Source organism: Corticium candelabrum, chromosome 17 (assembly GCF_963422355.1).
Source record: "Corticium candelabrum chromosome 17, ooCorCand1.1, whole genome shotgun sequence".
NCBI lineage: Eukaryota > Metazoa > Porifera > Homoscleromorpha > Homosclerophorida > Plakinidae > Corticium > Corticium candelabrum.
Genome location: NC_085101.1, coordinates 4,956,993 through 4,971,992, shown reverse-complemented (window position 1 = coordinate 4,971,992; position 15,000 = coordinate 4,956,993). Strand labels below are relative to the sequence as shown.

The 15,000-nt window shown below is 42.5% G+C and overlaps 1 protein-coding gene across 1 annotated transcript in view; it reads right to left on the bottom strand.

The window, feature by feature from the left end:
- The window catches only part of LOC134192754 (DNA-directed RNA polymerase I subunit RPA2-like), a 26,662-nt gene that overhangs the window by 2,282 nt on the left and 9,380 nt on the right, over window positions 1-15,000 (bottom strand). The window contains exons 20-32 of the mRNA XM_062661502.1: window positions 10,879-10,986; window positions 10,692-10,766; window positions 10,095-10,196; window positions 9,950-10,033; window positions 9,438-9,495; window positions 9,293-9,386; window positions 8,889-8,961; window positions 8,764-8,832; window positions 6,003-6,061; window positions 5,827-5,924; window positions 5,238-5,363; window positions 3,215-3,390; window positions 3,036-3,152 (exon numbers count right to left, since the gene is read on the bottom strand). Coding sequence (XP_062517486.1) covers window positions 3,036-3,152; window positions 3,215-3,390; window positions 5,238-5,363; window positions 5,827-5,924; window positions 6,003-6,061; window positions 8,764-8,832; window positions 8,889-8,961; window positions 9,293-9,386; window positions 9,438-9,495; window positions 9,950-10,033; window positions 10,095-10,196; window positions 10,692-10,766; window positions 10,879-10,986 — 1,239 coding nt within the window. The remainder of the gene's footprint in view (window positions 1-3,035; window positions 3,153-3,214; window positions 3,391-5,237; window positions 5,364-5,826; window positions 5,925-6,002; window positions 6,062-8,763; window positions 8,833-8,888; window positions 8,962-9,292; window positions 9,387-9,437; window positions 9,496-9,949; window positions 10,034-10,094; window positions 10,197-10,691; window positions 10,767-10,878; window positions 10,987-15,000) is intronic.

Genomic DNA, 15,000 nt, shown 5'->3' with positions numbered 1-15,000 from the left:
CCACCTCCAAATTTACAAGTCAACAGATGATACCCTTCTCTATTGATCGTTTTTCCACATTCACATTCGTACTCATCTGCCAACAAAGGCAAGGGCATCGCCATTCCCAACCTCATGAATGCCGCCAAGCGGAAATTTCCAGGTAAAATTGCGAGATTCTGGGTTGATGGAGTGGCATTTAGCCAAGAGCCTGCACCTTTTCCTTGCAAGGAACGTAATCTTGCTGAATCCTTTCCAGATTCTTTATCCAATAAAATATTGACTTGAGCTTTCATGACCTTATCTATCAGATGATGCTGCAGATGCTTAGTATTAGACAATAGATCACTCATTGATTGATCAGGATCTAAACATTCATGAAGAATGTGGCCTACAGAATTTTCAGAACTCTTCGAGGATAACAAAACATCAATCTGAGATTCTAAAGCTATAAAACGTTTTGGCAGCTCATGCACAGAATGAGCCCACGAGGACACAAAAATCAAGTTTGATATTTCTTGTAATGATGTCAAGCCAAAACCACCATATCTGATAGGCAAGGTTGCTTGCTTCCACTTTTCATCAGTAAGGGCAGAAATTTGTAACAAATTTGAAAACGTAGAGCGAGATAGATGATCATGAAGAACTGCAGCAGCTTGCATGCTTTTGGGTTTAACACTTCGAGATAAGTAAAACATTCTTGGTAAGTGACAGAGTCTTAGCAATAACATAGCTTCTTGAGTTCCTAAAGTGAGTAGTTGATGGCATAAATTTTCTCCATGTTTTGCAATAGTAACACATGCCTGTGACATGAAATCTTCCTTTCCAACAGGAATTCCCAGAATAGATATTCCTTCTGTTGTTATAGGAATAGATGTATGTGACTCGATCTCGACAAATGAAGGGTTGTAAATTTCACACTTGGTGTCCTGAATGTCTAAACCAATATTATGGAACATAGGCTTCAGGTCTTCAAAGACTGCCAAGACATTATCAGAAGGGCCTACTAGAAACACATCATCTAGATATGCCAAGACCACTACACAAGGATGATCATTCTTCAATTTGGTCAACAATTCCTGAATTGCAGTAGCAAACAAAACTGGACCCAAAGGATCCCCTTGATGTATGCCTTCTTCAGAAGACAGTATGACAGGACTGTCTCCTTGCAAGTAGATAAGGGGACCAAAGCCTGCGTACATTTGGTTGACATGGGGAAACATCTCAGGAAAGTGTTTTGAGACCTGAGTAAGTAGATGAGACCTTTTAACAGAATTAAAGGCATTCTTGGCATCAGTCTTCATGACCACCCAATCTTTATGAGAATCTAGCAGCAACCGAATATGATGAACCAAAAGATCGGCTCCACCATCTGTGGCAATGCCATGCTGTAAAGGAGCAAAGAATTTACTAAAAGAGTCCTTGTATTGAGAACAGATAGTCTTTGCAGTTATTCGTCGAAACACTTCACCTATTGCAATGGGCCTCACATCTCCTGAAGACTTAGGCAGAGCAATAAGACGAGCTGCACACAATAGCTTTGTTATTGGTTCAGGAACTAAGCCAGCTGCAATAATAGAGCAAACTCTGAAAAGGTTCTCAGCTGTGAATGAGTCAGATATCAAAACTCGAAGATGTTCATACCTCCAGCCACTGGGTCCACATCCTGATCCTTTAGGAGTTTTGTTTATGTTGGTAATGAATTGATGTGATGACAACTCTACAGGAGACTCAATAAAAGGATCAGCTAATTGCTCTTCAATTACTGAGGACCTCCTAGGGTGTTTTGCTGCAAGATTTTGAGTAGTCTCCTTTGTTGCTGGTGCCGAGCCAGAACTTGTGAGAACTCATGCTGCTTTGGATAGTTCACCACATCTGATCAAACGGAGCGCTGACTTCCTGGTTAGATCTTTAGATCCTTTTCTACCTTCCGATGACATCATCTGGCTGGTCTTAAGATCAATCAACTGATCCCATCTGAAGTTCTTGAAATCATCATATGCTCCAATAATACACTTATTCTTTGTTTTCCCACCTCTTGCGGGAGGAGACAACAGCATCCTAGGAAGCAGAAAAAGCAATTTCCACGCATCTTCATCACCAGGGTATTCACTAATCCTAGCTAGGACCGGTTCACAACAATCTAGAAAACGAGACTTCATCTCCGGCCTGATGACTTGGACAGATCTAGGTGGCGTTGCATGTAGAATGTCGTCTATGGATATTTCTCGAACATATTGCCATGCGGCAGATTCCAAAGATGTACACGTCGATGAGATAAGACCCGGATTGATGTCATTCGCATCCGTTGCCACAGCAACATCAACATCTGGTGTAGGTGATGAAACCAAAACAGATTGAGAAGCGACAGTAGGCCTTTCCTTACTAGATTTCGAACGAACTTTGCATTGCACCAGATGTTGAGTTAACTTAGCGAACCATTTTTGGCAGAATTGACAGCGCTGAAGGCCCAAGCGTGTGACGAAGCAATGCGGTTGGTCATCAGAGTTGTGACTTTGGCGAATGTGATTCAAAACTCGCTGCAAAGATCCTTCAAACAAACACGAACGGACAGGGCAATTCTCCCGTTCCGACAAAGTCTCAGACATGAGCAAAAAGAAGTAAAAGCAGATCTTTCCTTTTCTTGCTTCCAACCGTTCAACATCCGGGATCTGTCTGTCTGTCTGTCTGTCTGTCTGTCTATATATCTATCTGTGTCTGACTGTCTGTCTGTCCATGTGTCTGTCTGTCTGTCTGTCTATATGTCTGTCTGTCTGTCTGTCTGTCCATGTGTCTCTGTCTGTCTGTCTGTTTGCCTGTCTGTCCATGTGTCTGTCCATGTGTCTGCCTGTCTGTCATGATCATGTCTGTCTGTCTGTCTGTCTCGTCCATTTATCAGTGTAATTCTCCATCTCAATACACCTAATACTAATCTAGCCAAAACCCACAATCAGGTGCCCTAGTGTCAATCATGGCACTAAAACGTTCGTAAAAATACCAAAAAATTGCAAAATCACAATTAATCACCAAACAATAATTCTCCCTACACTGTTTACCACGCTTCTGTCAGAGCAATTAAGGAGTCGATCTTGCAACAAGAAAGACGTTCCATGAGCTAATAGAGCATCACGTTCCATCTCTCCGAATCGAATGCCTCCCTTGTTCCGTTTTCCCTATTCAACACTCTCCCTGGGTGAGAACACATCACCACAATAATTAAGAGAAACAAAAGTACCTGCACTGGTTGGTGGGTGAGCTGGTCTATTGGTCCTGTAGTTCTCACTTGGAACTTGTCGGCCACCATGTGACGTAGACGTTGATAGTAGATGTTGCCAATAAAAATGTCTGCTTCGAATTCACGTCCTGTTATTCCGCTGTACATTCGTTCGTTACCAAAGTAGTTGTAACCAGCTGTAGGAGATGAATAGTATGTGAAGGCTTGGTTAGACAGATAGGCAGATAGGCAGACAGACAGACAGACAGACAAACAGACAGAGAGACAGACAGATAATTTATTCTCATACAGATTCTACTTGTACATATGCTAGGATTTTTTCAATACAAACCAGTCCTTGCAAACAACAAAGTCATTAACTAATGGACTTGACCTTGACAAACAGACAGACAGACAGACAGACAGACAGACAGACAGACAGACAGACAGACAGACAGACAGACAGACAGAAACAGACAGACAGACAGAAACAAACAGACAGACAGACAGGCAGACAGACAGACAGACAGACAGACAGACAGACAGAACCCAATTTTTCCTCATTAGTCTAGTTGTATTACTGTAGTTCTTTGCAGAATTGTATCATAGTTTGATGTAAGAAATAAAAGATAGACAGACAGACAGACAGACAGACAGACAAACAAAACTCTCATACAAGTTATCAACGACAGGAAGCAACTACAACACAAGCTGACTGAGGAATACATGAAATCTCTGTCAAATGGTTTTATTCAGAACTCATCTTCGACTAGAGACCAATCTCGAATGAAGTCCTTGCAAGGCAAAGATGCAGGAGCGTGGCTCCTGACAGTACCATCATCATCATGGCATGCATTATCTCCGTGCGATTTCCGCTTGACATCCTTGATGAGACTGGGCTGCCAAATGCCTTTGGCTTCTGGTCAGTGTGACTGTGGGAAAGAATTAGACTCAGATGGATACCACCTAATAACATGTAAGACTGGGGGCGGCCCGGTAATCAGCCATAACAACATGGTTTCAGCATGGTCAGACTGTTTGAGTCAACTGCAATTACATCACGTAAAAGAACCCAGAGGAAGGTAAGTCAATTCCGAAGACAGATCAGACATAGTCGTATTCAATTCGGCATCGGGGATGGATCTTGAATTGGATATTGCTCTAGTGCATCCCTGGAGCAATGAAATAGAAGGTTTATCAGCTACAACTCAGAGAGCAGCAGCAACCAGAAGAGAAAATCTGAAGATCAAACAGTGCGACCAGGAGCTCTTGCCTGGAGGTCTTCGACCAACATTTGTGTCTATAGTCTTCAAACATTTTGGCTGTTGGGGAGAGAAAGCTGAAGACTATTTGAAGAAACTGTCACAGCTATCAAGAGATGAAGACGGATAGCCAAATGCATCAACCTTCAAGACATACTGGAGATCTGTGTTTTCTGTGTGTCTACAACGATCAAATGCTAGCGTGATTGACAGAAAAATAAAGAAGATTGTTTCAAGAGACAGCCACATAAACATAACTAGTTGTAGGTAAAACCAAGCCCTATTGGCTTGGGTAGTATTTAGTTGCTTTGCTTAGATGGTGTATAATAGTTCAATGTTTGAAAATATATGACAGACAGACAGACAGACATACAGAAACAGACAGACAGACAGACATACAGAAACAGACAGACAGAAACAGACAGACAGATAGGCAGATGAACAGACAGACAAATAGACAAACAAACAGACAGACAGGCAGACAGAAACAGACAGACAGGCAGACAGAAACAGACAGACAGAGACAGACAGACAGACAAACAAACAGACAAACAAACACAGACAAACAAACACACAGACAGACGGACAGACTAAAAGACACAATACACGTACACAATCACACACACACACACACACACACACACACACACACACACACACACACACACACACACACACACACACACACACACACACACGGGATCAATCTATAAAAGCTCTGCTTTCTATTCTACAGTTTTCCATTTCAGCAACTAAGACAATGAATACACACTGTTAACCACCTGCTTGTAGACATTTTCCAAAGTAGTCAATCGCGGAATTATCCTCAGAGAATGTAAACGGAGTCGCATCGTGACATAAACCATGCAAAGCTGCTGACTTTCCTGCCATACTCTCAATCATCATCCCTAGACACAACACAACAGCTCACACATGCACACACAGTGACACACACACACACACACACACACACACACACACACACACACACACACACACACACACACACAGACAGTGACACAGACACAGACACAGACACAGACACACACACACACACACACACACACACACACACACACACACACACACACACACCGTGACACACACACAGTGACACACACACACACACACACACACACACACACAGTGACAGACACACACACACAGTGACACACACACACACACACACACACACACACACACACACACACACACACCATGACACACACACACACACACACACACACACACACACACACACACAGACACACACACACACACACACACACACACACACACACACACACGTGCAGCAGTCTAAACAGCTGTTTGATATCAATGCTACACAACTCCACAAATTCTTGTACATACCGATTGTCATACGAGATGGAAATCCATGTGGGTTAAATATAATGTCTGGAACGATTCCAGACTCTGAAAAGGGCATGTCCTCTGATGGCCACAACATGCTGCACAAACATTGACTCTCAATCAATAAAGTCCAGTTGAGTGTCTGTTGCCTGTCAATTAATAACATTTACAGTTACCTGCACACTCCCTTTTGACCGTGACGACTAGAAAACTTGTCACCAATATTCGGTGATCTCTGTATACATAAAAGATGACTAGCAAGGCACACAACTAATATGACATATTGGCAGAAAATTTGAATGCCAAAGTTATGTACTTTGAGAAACTCTTGACAAGATGAGTGATAATTGATATTAATGTACAATTATGCCTTAAGTCCATTAACAATTGGCGACATTTAGTGAAGTCTAATTCATTGCTGAGAACACAAAAGCTGTCTGTCTGTCTTCTGTCTGTCTGTCTGTCTGTCTTCTGTCTGTCTGTCTGTCCGTCTATCTGTCAGTCAGTCAGTCAGTCAAATGATGTCAGTCAGTCAGTCAGTCATTGCGTTGCCAAAGAAAAATAGAGATGTTCAGCATGTTGCAATAGCAGAGGTTTTGAGGAGAACTTCAGCTAAAGCTTTATGTTATCAGTTAAAAGCTAAGTTTGCTAATTTCTTTGCTCCAATTCAGCATGGTGTGGCTACAGAAGGTGGTAGTGAACTAGTTACTCATAATGTCCAATTGCTGCTAGATGCTAATCCTGATTGGGTGCTCTTACAAACTGACATGTCGAATGCCTTCAACTCTGTTAGCAGATCTCATTTGTTGGACCAAGTAACGGAACATTTTCTTGAAATTCTCCGACATTGTTTTCAAATGTATTACAATCTAAGTGACTTAGTCTACAATTTGAATGGAAAGTCGGTATTTGTAATTTCAGAGGAAGGAATTCAACAAGGTGACCCATTGGGACTTGCCTTGTCTTCACTTGCCATCCGGTTCATTCTTGTTGAACTTCAAACAGATCATGACAAAGTCATCTATTTAGCATATCTGGACAAAATTTCTATTCTGGGTCCGGCTGAACCTGTCATTGATGCTGGCATTGCTTTGAAGAATGCCTTGCTGCCCATCAACCTTTCAATCAATGACAAGAAATATACGTTGCTCTCCAAGAAGCCACTGGATGTACCACACTGTCCATTTCCTGTCTCGATCTTGTGCAAAAGAGCTGTGGTTCTTGGAACATCTGTTTGTGAGGATGATTATATTATGTCTATCTGCGAATCAATTGCACAGTCTGCAAATGAGCTATGTCCTTCACTGTCTCAGATAGATGATCCTCAAAGTGCTTTGTTGCTTCTTTGCAATTGCCATGTACCCTCTCTCTGTCAACCATCTTGCTCGTTCAGTAGCACCTCCTCTTTTTCATTCGGCTGTTTGCATTCATGATAGTTTATCTCAACAAACATTTCTCAATTTTCTTCAGATCTCTTCAAACACAAGGATTCTGGAGCAAGCAAGGTTACCTATCAAGTTGGGAGGGTTTGGTCTGACTTCAGCAAAAGCGATCTCTTTTGCAAGTTATCTAGCGGGATGGGCTCATTCCCTTTCCATTCTGCCTGAGAGGTTTCCTAAGCTTCACATGCTAACGTCTCAGTTACTAAATGGTACTATATCCAACTCTAGGATACACAACAACCTTTCCAGAGCTGCTGAATTGATTCTAGGCAAGCAAGATGTTGTAGAACTACGGGACAACAGAGTTCACTTCTCTACCTTACACAAACTGTAACAAAAGATATGTTCCAGCATACATAGCAGAAGGGTGGAAAATTTCCTCGAACCATCCCCAACAAATAAGGATGTAGCATGTTTTAGATCAGTTAGAGGAAGAGGAGCAGGAGCCTGGCTTCAAGCCATCCCAACCGATGAAACGCTCGCACTTGAGCCTGGCAAATTTCGATTGGCGGCGTCTTTGAGACTGGGTGCTCAACTTCCATTTGAGGATTGGGGATTAGTATGCAACTGCGGTAAGGATGTAGACAATTACCATCTTCTTACCTGTAAGATGGGTGGTGGTCCTGTGTGGGAACATGATGAAATAGTTGCTGGTTGGAGCAGTTGCCTTCACGAGCTAAATCTCCATCACAAGAAAGAAGTCCGTTATTGGTACGTAGACAATGAAAAGCGGCTGGACATTGTTGTTTTCGACTCTGGTGCTGGCTCCAGCATTGACCTAGACATAGCACTTTCACACCCGTGGAGTCAAGAAGCAATGAAAGGATCTGCAACAACTGATGGCTATGCAGCTACTTTAATAAGGGAAGATCAAAAACGTGCAAAATACGAAAGGAAAGAATACACGGCAGTTTTAATAGCCTGGTATTTACTGCTCTAGTTTTTGAACATTTTGTAAGCTGGGGAGATAGCGCTTTGGCAAAGAGATCTAGAGACATTGAAGGTCACTGGAACAAAGCCGAGTTTCATTGTTACTTCTACAGAGATCAAATGCAAGTCTTATTCTACACAAGTTGTGACCTCACGTCTTCTCCCAACAGAAGAGAAAGGATTTATGCTGGACAGTGCCATTCAAGGCGCTGTTCATTAGCATTGATCTTCAACTACTATTTGCATGCGTATAGTTTTAACTTGTAGTTTGCTGTAACCGTGATTCCACTGACTTGAACTGTCACGAATAATATTTTTACTTTTAGTGTTCTGTATGGAGAGGTTTGTGTGTAATAAATGATGTCAGGCAGCCTGTCTGTCTGTCTGTCTGTCTGTCTGTCTGTCTGTCTGTCTGTCTGTCAATACATATATTTTCAAACATTGAACTATTATACACCATCTAAGCAAAGCAACTAAATACTATCCAAAGCCAATAAGGCTTGGTTCTACCTACAACTATTTATGTTTATGTCTGTCTGTCTGTCTTCTATACTTTTGCACCTACTGGTATTCGAAGTTTGATAAGAACTCTCTGAAGTTCACCAGTTCCATAGTCATCACCCAAAAGCTTCACCTACAGCAGCAACTTGTCATTAAACAACATAACTTCTGTGCAAAAGCATTACGAACATCGTCAACAAATGCAATTTCAGGGCTTGTGTAGGTTGCAACCTTTGCCTCTCCAGTAGCTTGATCAATGTAACTAAAAATAGAAACCCAAGTGACTAACTACAAGATACCCAACTTGTATTCACACACGCACACACACACACACACACAGTGACACACACACACACACATGCACACACACAGTGACACACACACACACACACACACACACACACACACACACACACACAGTGACACACACACACACACACACACACACACACACACACACACACACACACAGTGACACACACACACACACAGTGACACACACACACACACAGTGACACACACACACACACACACACACACACACACACACACACACACACACACACACACACACACACAAACACACCCCTTACCAGTAAAGCGGGTCACCTTCTTTGATTATTGACCCAACGGCAGGTAGACCGTCGTGTTCTAAACTAGATGTCTTACTGTCATCTCGATAAACTCCTAATGTAGCATAAAAATAGTGTGATATTTATACAACACAAGAAAGCATACCAAATCGATAAGCGATTTGCTTGATACTTCCTGTTGCTTTCTTTGCCAAATCTACAATCTGTCAAACAGATTACAACAAATGGTAGCAAACAGAAAAAATCACATCTAATACAACACACACACACACACACACACACACACACACACACACACACACACACACACACACACGACACATGCACGCACACATGCATGCACACATGGACACACACACACACACATACACACATATGGACATACACACACATACACACACACACAACACATGGACACACACACACACACACACACACACACACACACACACACACGGACATACACACACACATGCACACGCATGCACACACACACACACACACACACACACACACACACACACACACACACACATTGTCGTAGCATCATGCTCATCAACAATATAATGACACATAAATATGCAACAACACAATAAATGGTCAGACAAACATGTACACAGCACTACCGACACACAAACGACATCTAACAGCAATTACCTCCGACTTGTAAATGCTGCCATATGCAAACCCTCTTTCTGCTGATGCCTTGTTTATGACCATCGCATCTTCCATATCATAACCCTCAATACAATGCCTACTCACCAATTGATCTCACAGATTAGAAAACCAGAGTGAGGCTAACTGTGTATGCAATAACGGCAACGACAGCGTTTGTTCCGATTGGATATTCATCCATTTGATAATCTGTGTAAACAGCTGGTCGAACGATAGGGGTTTGTGGTGTCTAGACGTGAAATACAAGAAACTACACATGCACACACAAACGCACACACACACACACACACACACACACACACACACACACACACAAGACACACACACACACAAGACACACACACACACACAAGACACACACACACAAGACACACACACACACACGCGCACACATGCACACGTACAGCACACACAACACACACACACACACACACACACACACACACACACACACACACACACACAGTGTAACAGACAGACAGACAGACAGACAGACAGACAGACAGACAGACAGACAGACAGACAGACAGACACAAACATACACACACACAAAAACAAACACACACAGTGTGACAGACAGACAGACAGACAGACCACACCACACACACACACACACACACACACACACACACACACACACACACACACACACACACACCTATTATACTGTAAACATACATACATACATACATATATACGTCCATAAAGAAACCAATAAACATACCTGAATTTGGTAAAGTTTTGTGTCGGCACGATTCTTAATCGTGTGAGCTGGTGTGCCCATCGTTTGTTTGCCCATCTACAACAATGTAACATCACTCAGTATTGTATCACACATTGTCTTCACTGCTGAAGTCTGATGACAAGTGGGAGTGCAGGCTGGTTGGCATGCATTATGAATTAAGGTTCACCTGACATTGGTACATGTTTCTTGGGCTCTGGTTGAAATCTGAGAATGGGGTGAGCTTGGCAATGATGCTTAGCAGACTGTCAGCTTTCAATTCCAAATGAGTTGTAACCTGTGACATAATGCATTAGCTCAGACATGCTAACAGACAAATGAAACAACTGAAAAAGAGGCAAACAAACAGAATAGGCAAACAGATGAAAAGACAGACAGACAGACAGACAAGTAGACAGACAGTCAGACAAACAGACAGACAGACAGACAGACAAACAGACAGACAGACAAACAGACAAACCAACAGACAGACAAATAGATAGACAGACAAGTAGACAGACAGACAGACAGACAGACAGACAGACAGACAGACAGACAGACAGACAGACAGACAGTTTGAGCAGTGTAAGTTTGTATGCTTCAAGACCGTAATGGTCTTGTTGTGTTAGGTTGCTCATGATATAAACATTTGATTTAAATGGAAAATATATGTATTGAGACAGACAGATAGACAAGCAGACAGACAAGCAGACAGACAGACAGACAGACAAACAGACAGACAGACAGACAGACAAACACACAGACAGACAGACAAATAGATAGACAGACAAATATATAGACAGACAAGTAGACAGACAAACATACATACATACAGACACACAAACAGACAGACACACAGACAGACAGACAGAATGCTTATGATGAAATTGCGTGGAAGTTGCTGTTTCTCATTCCCCGGATGGTACTCTCCCTCTGGCAAGAGGAGGCAAGAAGAAAGGTGGTAACATTAAAGAAACTTACAGGAGATTCTTTGCTTACCAGTGGGAGGAGTTACTATGTAACATTGATTTTCCAGCAAGTCATCAGGAACGTCAACCCTCAAAGGAAACAACTAGTAAGGGGTTGAAAAAGCAGCACTACGATTGGTCAAATGTGGAGAAATAGCTAGAGGTGCAAAGGTGTTGATGAGTTCTGGTCTTGCACCAGCATCAGAAGAAACAGCAAAAAAGCTAGCAGCCAAACATCCTGCAAGAAATGTTAGCGCTGAGATTGATCATGAGGTGAGCTTGAACACAACAACAGAGGCCATTAATCTTGATGCGGTCAATTTGTTTAACGTGGTCAAACGACTTCCTAGAGGTTCTAGTGCTGGGCCTTCTGGATGAGGTATGAGCGCATCCAGGCTCTTTCACACAGCCTCATTACTTCTGATCATTTGCATGCTGTGTGTGCAGCTATAGCATCAGGATCTCTGCCAATATCGATCCGGCCACTTCTCTCATCATCTAGATTAATTGCTCTACCAAAGGCAAACGGGGATGTTCGGTCAATAGCAATTGGGGAAACATGGAGAAGAGTCACTGCTAGAGCTATTTGTTTTCAAAAGCGGAAGGAATTTGCAGACTATTTCACACCCTTACAACATGGTGTTTCAGTTGAAGGAGGTGCAGAGCTATTGGTGCAGCAGGTGCAGCTTCTTATGGAAAAACATGAAGACTGGATTCTACTTAAAACTGATGTGAAGAATGCATTTAATTCAGTAAGCCGGTCTCATTTGCTGAACCAAGTGCTTACTACGTTTCCTGATATTTACAATCACGCTGCACTAGTGTACTCTGACATCAACCCACTAATCTATCTTCAGAGATCTCATCCGGTTATTCTCAGCACTCAAGAAGGTGTGCACCAGGGAGACCCACTTGGTCCTGCTTTGTTCTCTATTGCAATGCAACCCATTTTGGAAGATCTACAGTCTCACAACAAAGAAGTAACAATTCTGACTTACCTGGATGACGTTTATCTCCTTGGCAGCCCTGATTGAGTATTTCATGTCTTTGAAAGGCTGAGGTCTGCTTTCAGCGACATTAATATCATGATTGAGGAGAAGAAGTGTGAGATATATTGTTCCTCATCACCGTTGCTTAACACCATCTCTCAATCAACTTCCATACCAGCCACAAGTCAAGGATGTAGAATTCTGGGCACACCTATAGGAAGCTCATCGTACATCATCGAATCTTGCTCTGATGTTGCACAATCAGGATCTAATTTGTGTGGTAAGCTGTTGCAGCTGAAAGATCCCCAGTGTGGCATGCTCTTGCTGAGACACTGTCATGTTACTCGGATAAACTTCCTATCCCGAACTGTTCCACCTAGACTTTTGGAGTCCGCTGCAGCCATCCATGACACACTGACAAGATCAACGTTCACCAATCTCTTGGGTAGAGGCAATCTAACAGACAGGCAGTGGCTTCAAGCAACTTTACCAATACGACGTGGAGGATTTGGTCTCACAGCTTTAACATCTACAGCACAATTTGCATTTCTGTCTAGTTGGGTCTCAACCCTGCATACAATAGCAAAATGAATTCCTGATGCTGAGAGATTGCTTGATGAAGTTCAGAATTCACATCATTCAAATAGTTCCATCAGCAGAGATTTGTGCAATGCTTTGCCTCAAAACAAAACTCTCGTAGAAGTTATCAACGACAGGAAGCAACTACAACACAAGCTGACTGAGGAATACATGAAATCTCTGTCAAATGGTTTTATTCAGAATTCATCTTCGACTAGAGACCAATCTCGAATGAAGTCCTTGCAAGGCAAAGATGCAGGAGCGTGGCTCCTGACAGTACCATCATCATCATGGCATGCATTATCTCCGTGCGATTTCCGCTTGACATCCTTGATGAGACTGGGCTACCAAATGCCTTTGGCTTCTGGTCAGTGTGACTGTGGGAAAGAATTAGATTCAGATGGATACCACCTAATAACATGTAAGACTGGGGGCGGCCCAGTAATCAGCCATAACAACATGGTTTCAGCATGGTCAGACTGTTTGAGTCAACTGCAATTACATCACGTAAAAGAACCCAGAGGAAGGTAAGTCAATTCCGAAGACAGATCAGACATAGTCGTATTCGATTCGGCATCGGGGATGGATCTTGAATTGGATATTGCTCTAGCACATCCCTGGAGCAATGAAATAGAAGGTTTATCAGCTACAACTCAGAGAGCAGCGCCAACCAGAAGAGAAAATCTGAAGATCAAAAGTACGACCAGGAGCTCTTGCCTGGAGGTTTTCGACCAACATTTGTGCCTATAGTTTTGAAACATTTTGGCTGTTGGGGAGAGAAAGCTGAAGACTATTTGAAGAAACTGTCACAGCTATCAAGAGACGAAGTCGGAAAGCCAAATGCATCAACCTTCAAGTCATACTGGAGATCTGTGTTTTCTGTGTGTCTACAACGATCAAATGCTAGAGTGATTGACAGAAAATAAAGAAGATTGTTTCAAGAGACAGCCACATAAACATAAATAGTTGTAGGTAGAACCAAGCCCTATTGGCTTGGGTAGTATTTAGTTGCTTTGCTTAGATGGTGTATAATAGTTCAATGTTTGAAAATATATGTATTGACAGACAGACAGACAAACAGACAGACAGACAGTTAATTGTGTCTTTATGGTCAGATTGTCTGAGAAGTCTACACATACACCACTGTAGAGAGCCACGCCATCGCTACACAAACACTGAGAATAGGCCGGATATTGTTGTTTTGACACACAGTCTGGATCTACCATCGACTTAGATATATCTCTCGCTCATCCCTGAAACTCTGAAACCTTTCCCAACTCCGCATACACTGATGGGCAGCGGCTCCGAGGCGTGAAGAGAAAAATGGAAGAAGTACACTTCAGAGGAGAGACCAGGTGGTGCCTCTGTCAGACTGATACCCTTGTCTTCGAGCATTTTGGAAGATGGGGAGTAAAAGGGTTTCAATATCTGCAACATCTATCTCGTAGTTCAGTCAATGAGGAGGGCAAACCAAATGCACCAGAATTCTTGGATTATTGGAGAAAGAGATTTGCTGTCCAACTCCAAAAATGCAATAGCAAGACCCTTACAAAGAAGTTCTCATCTCTCCTCAACGAATACAGATGCAGGAAGACTTCAGCTCTCAGTGGACAGTCATAAACATTTAGAGATCAGGACCATAGGTCCCTTTTTTCTAGTCATAATGTGGATGTGTATTTGGTGCGTATACAGTGGTGTAGCTTGGGGGTTATTAGAGGTTCAATACCCCAAAAGTTGTGAGCGTGGTAGCTCATCTATTTTTCTTAGTCTAATAGA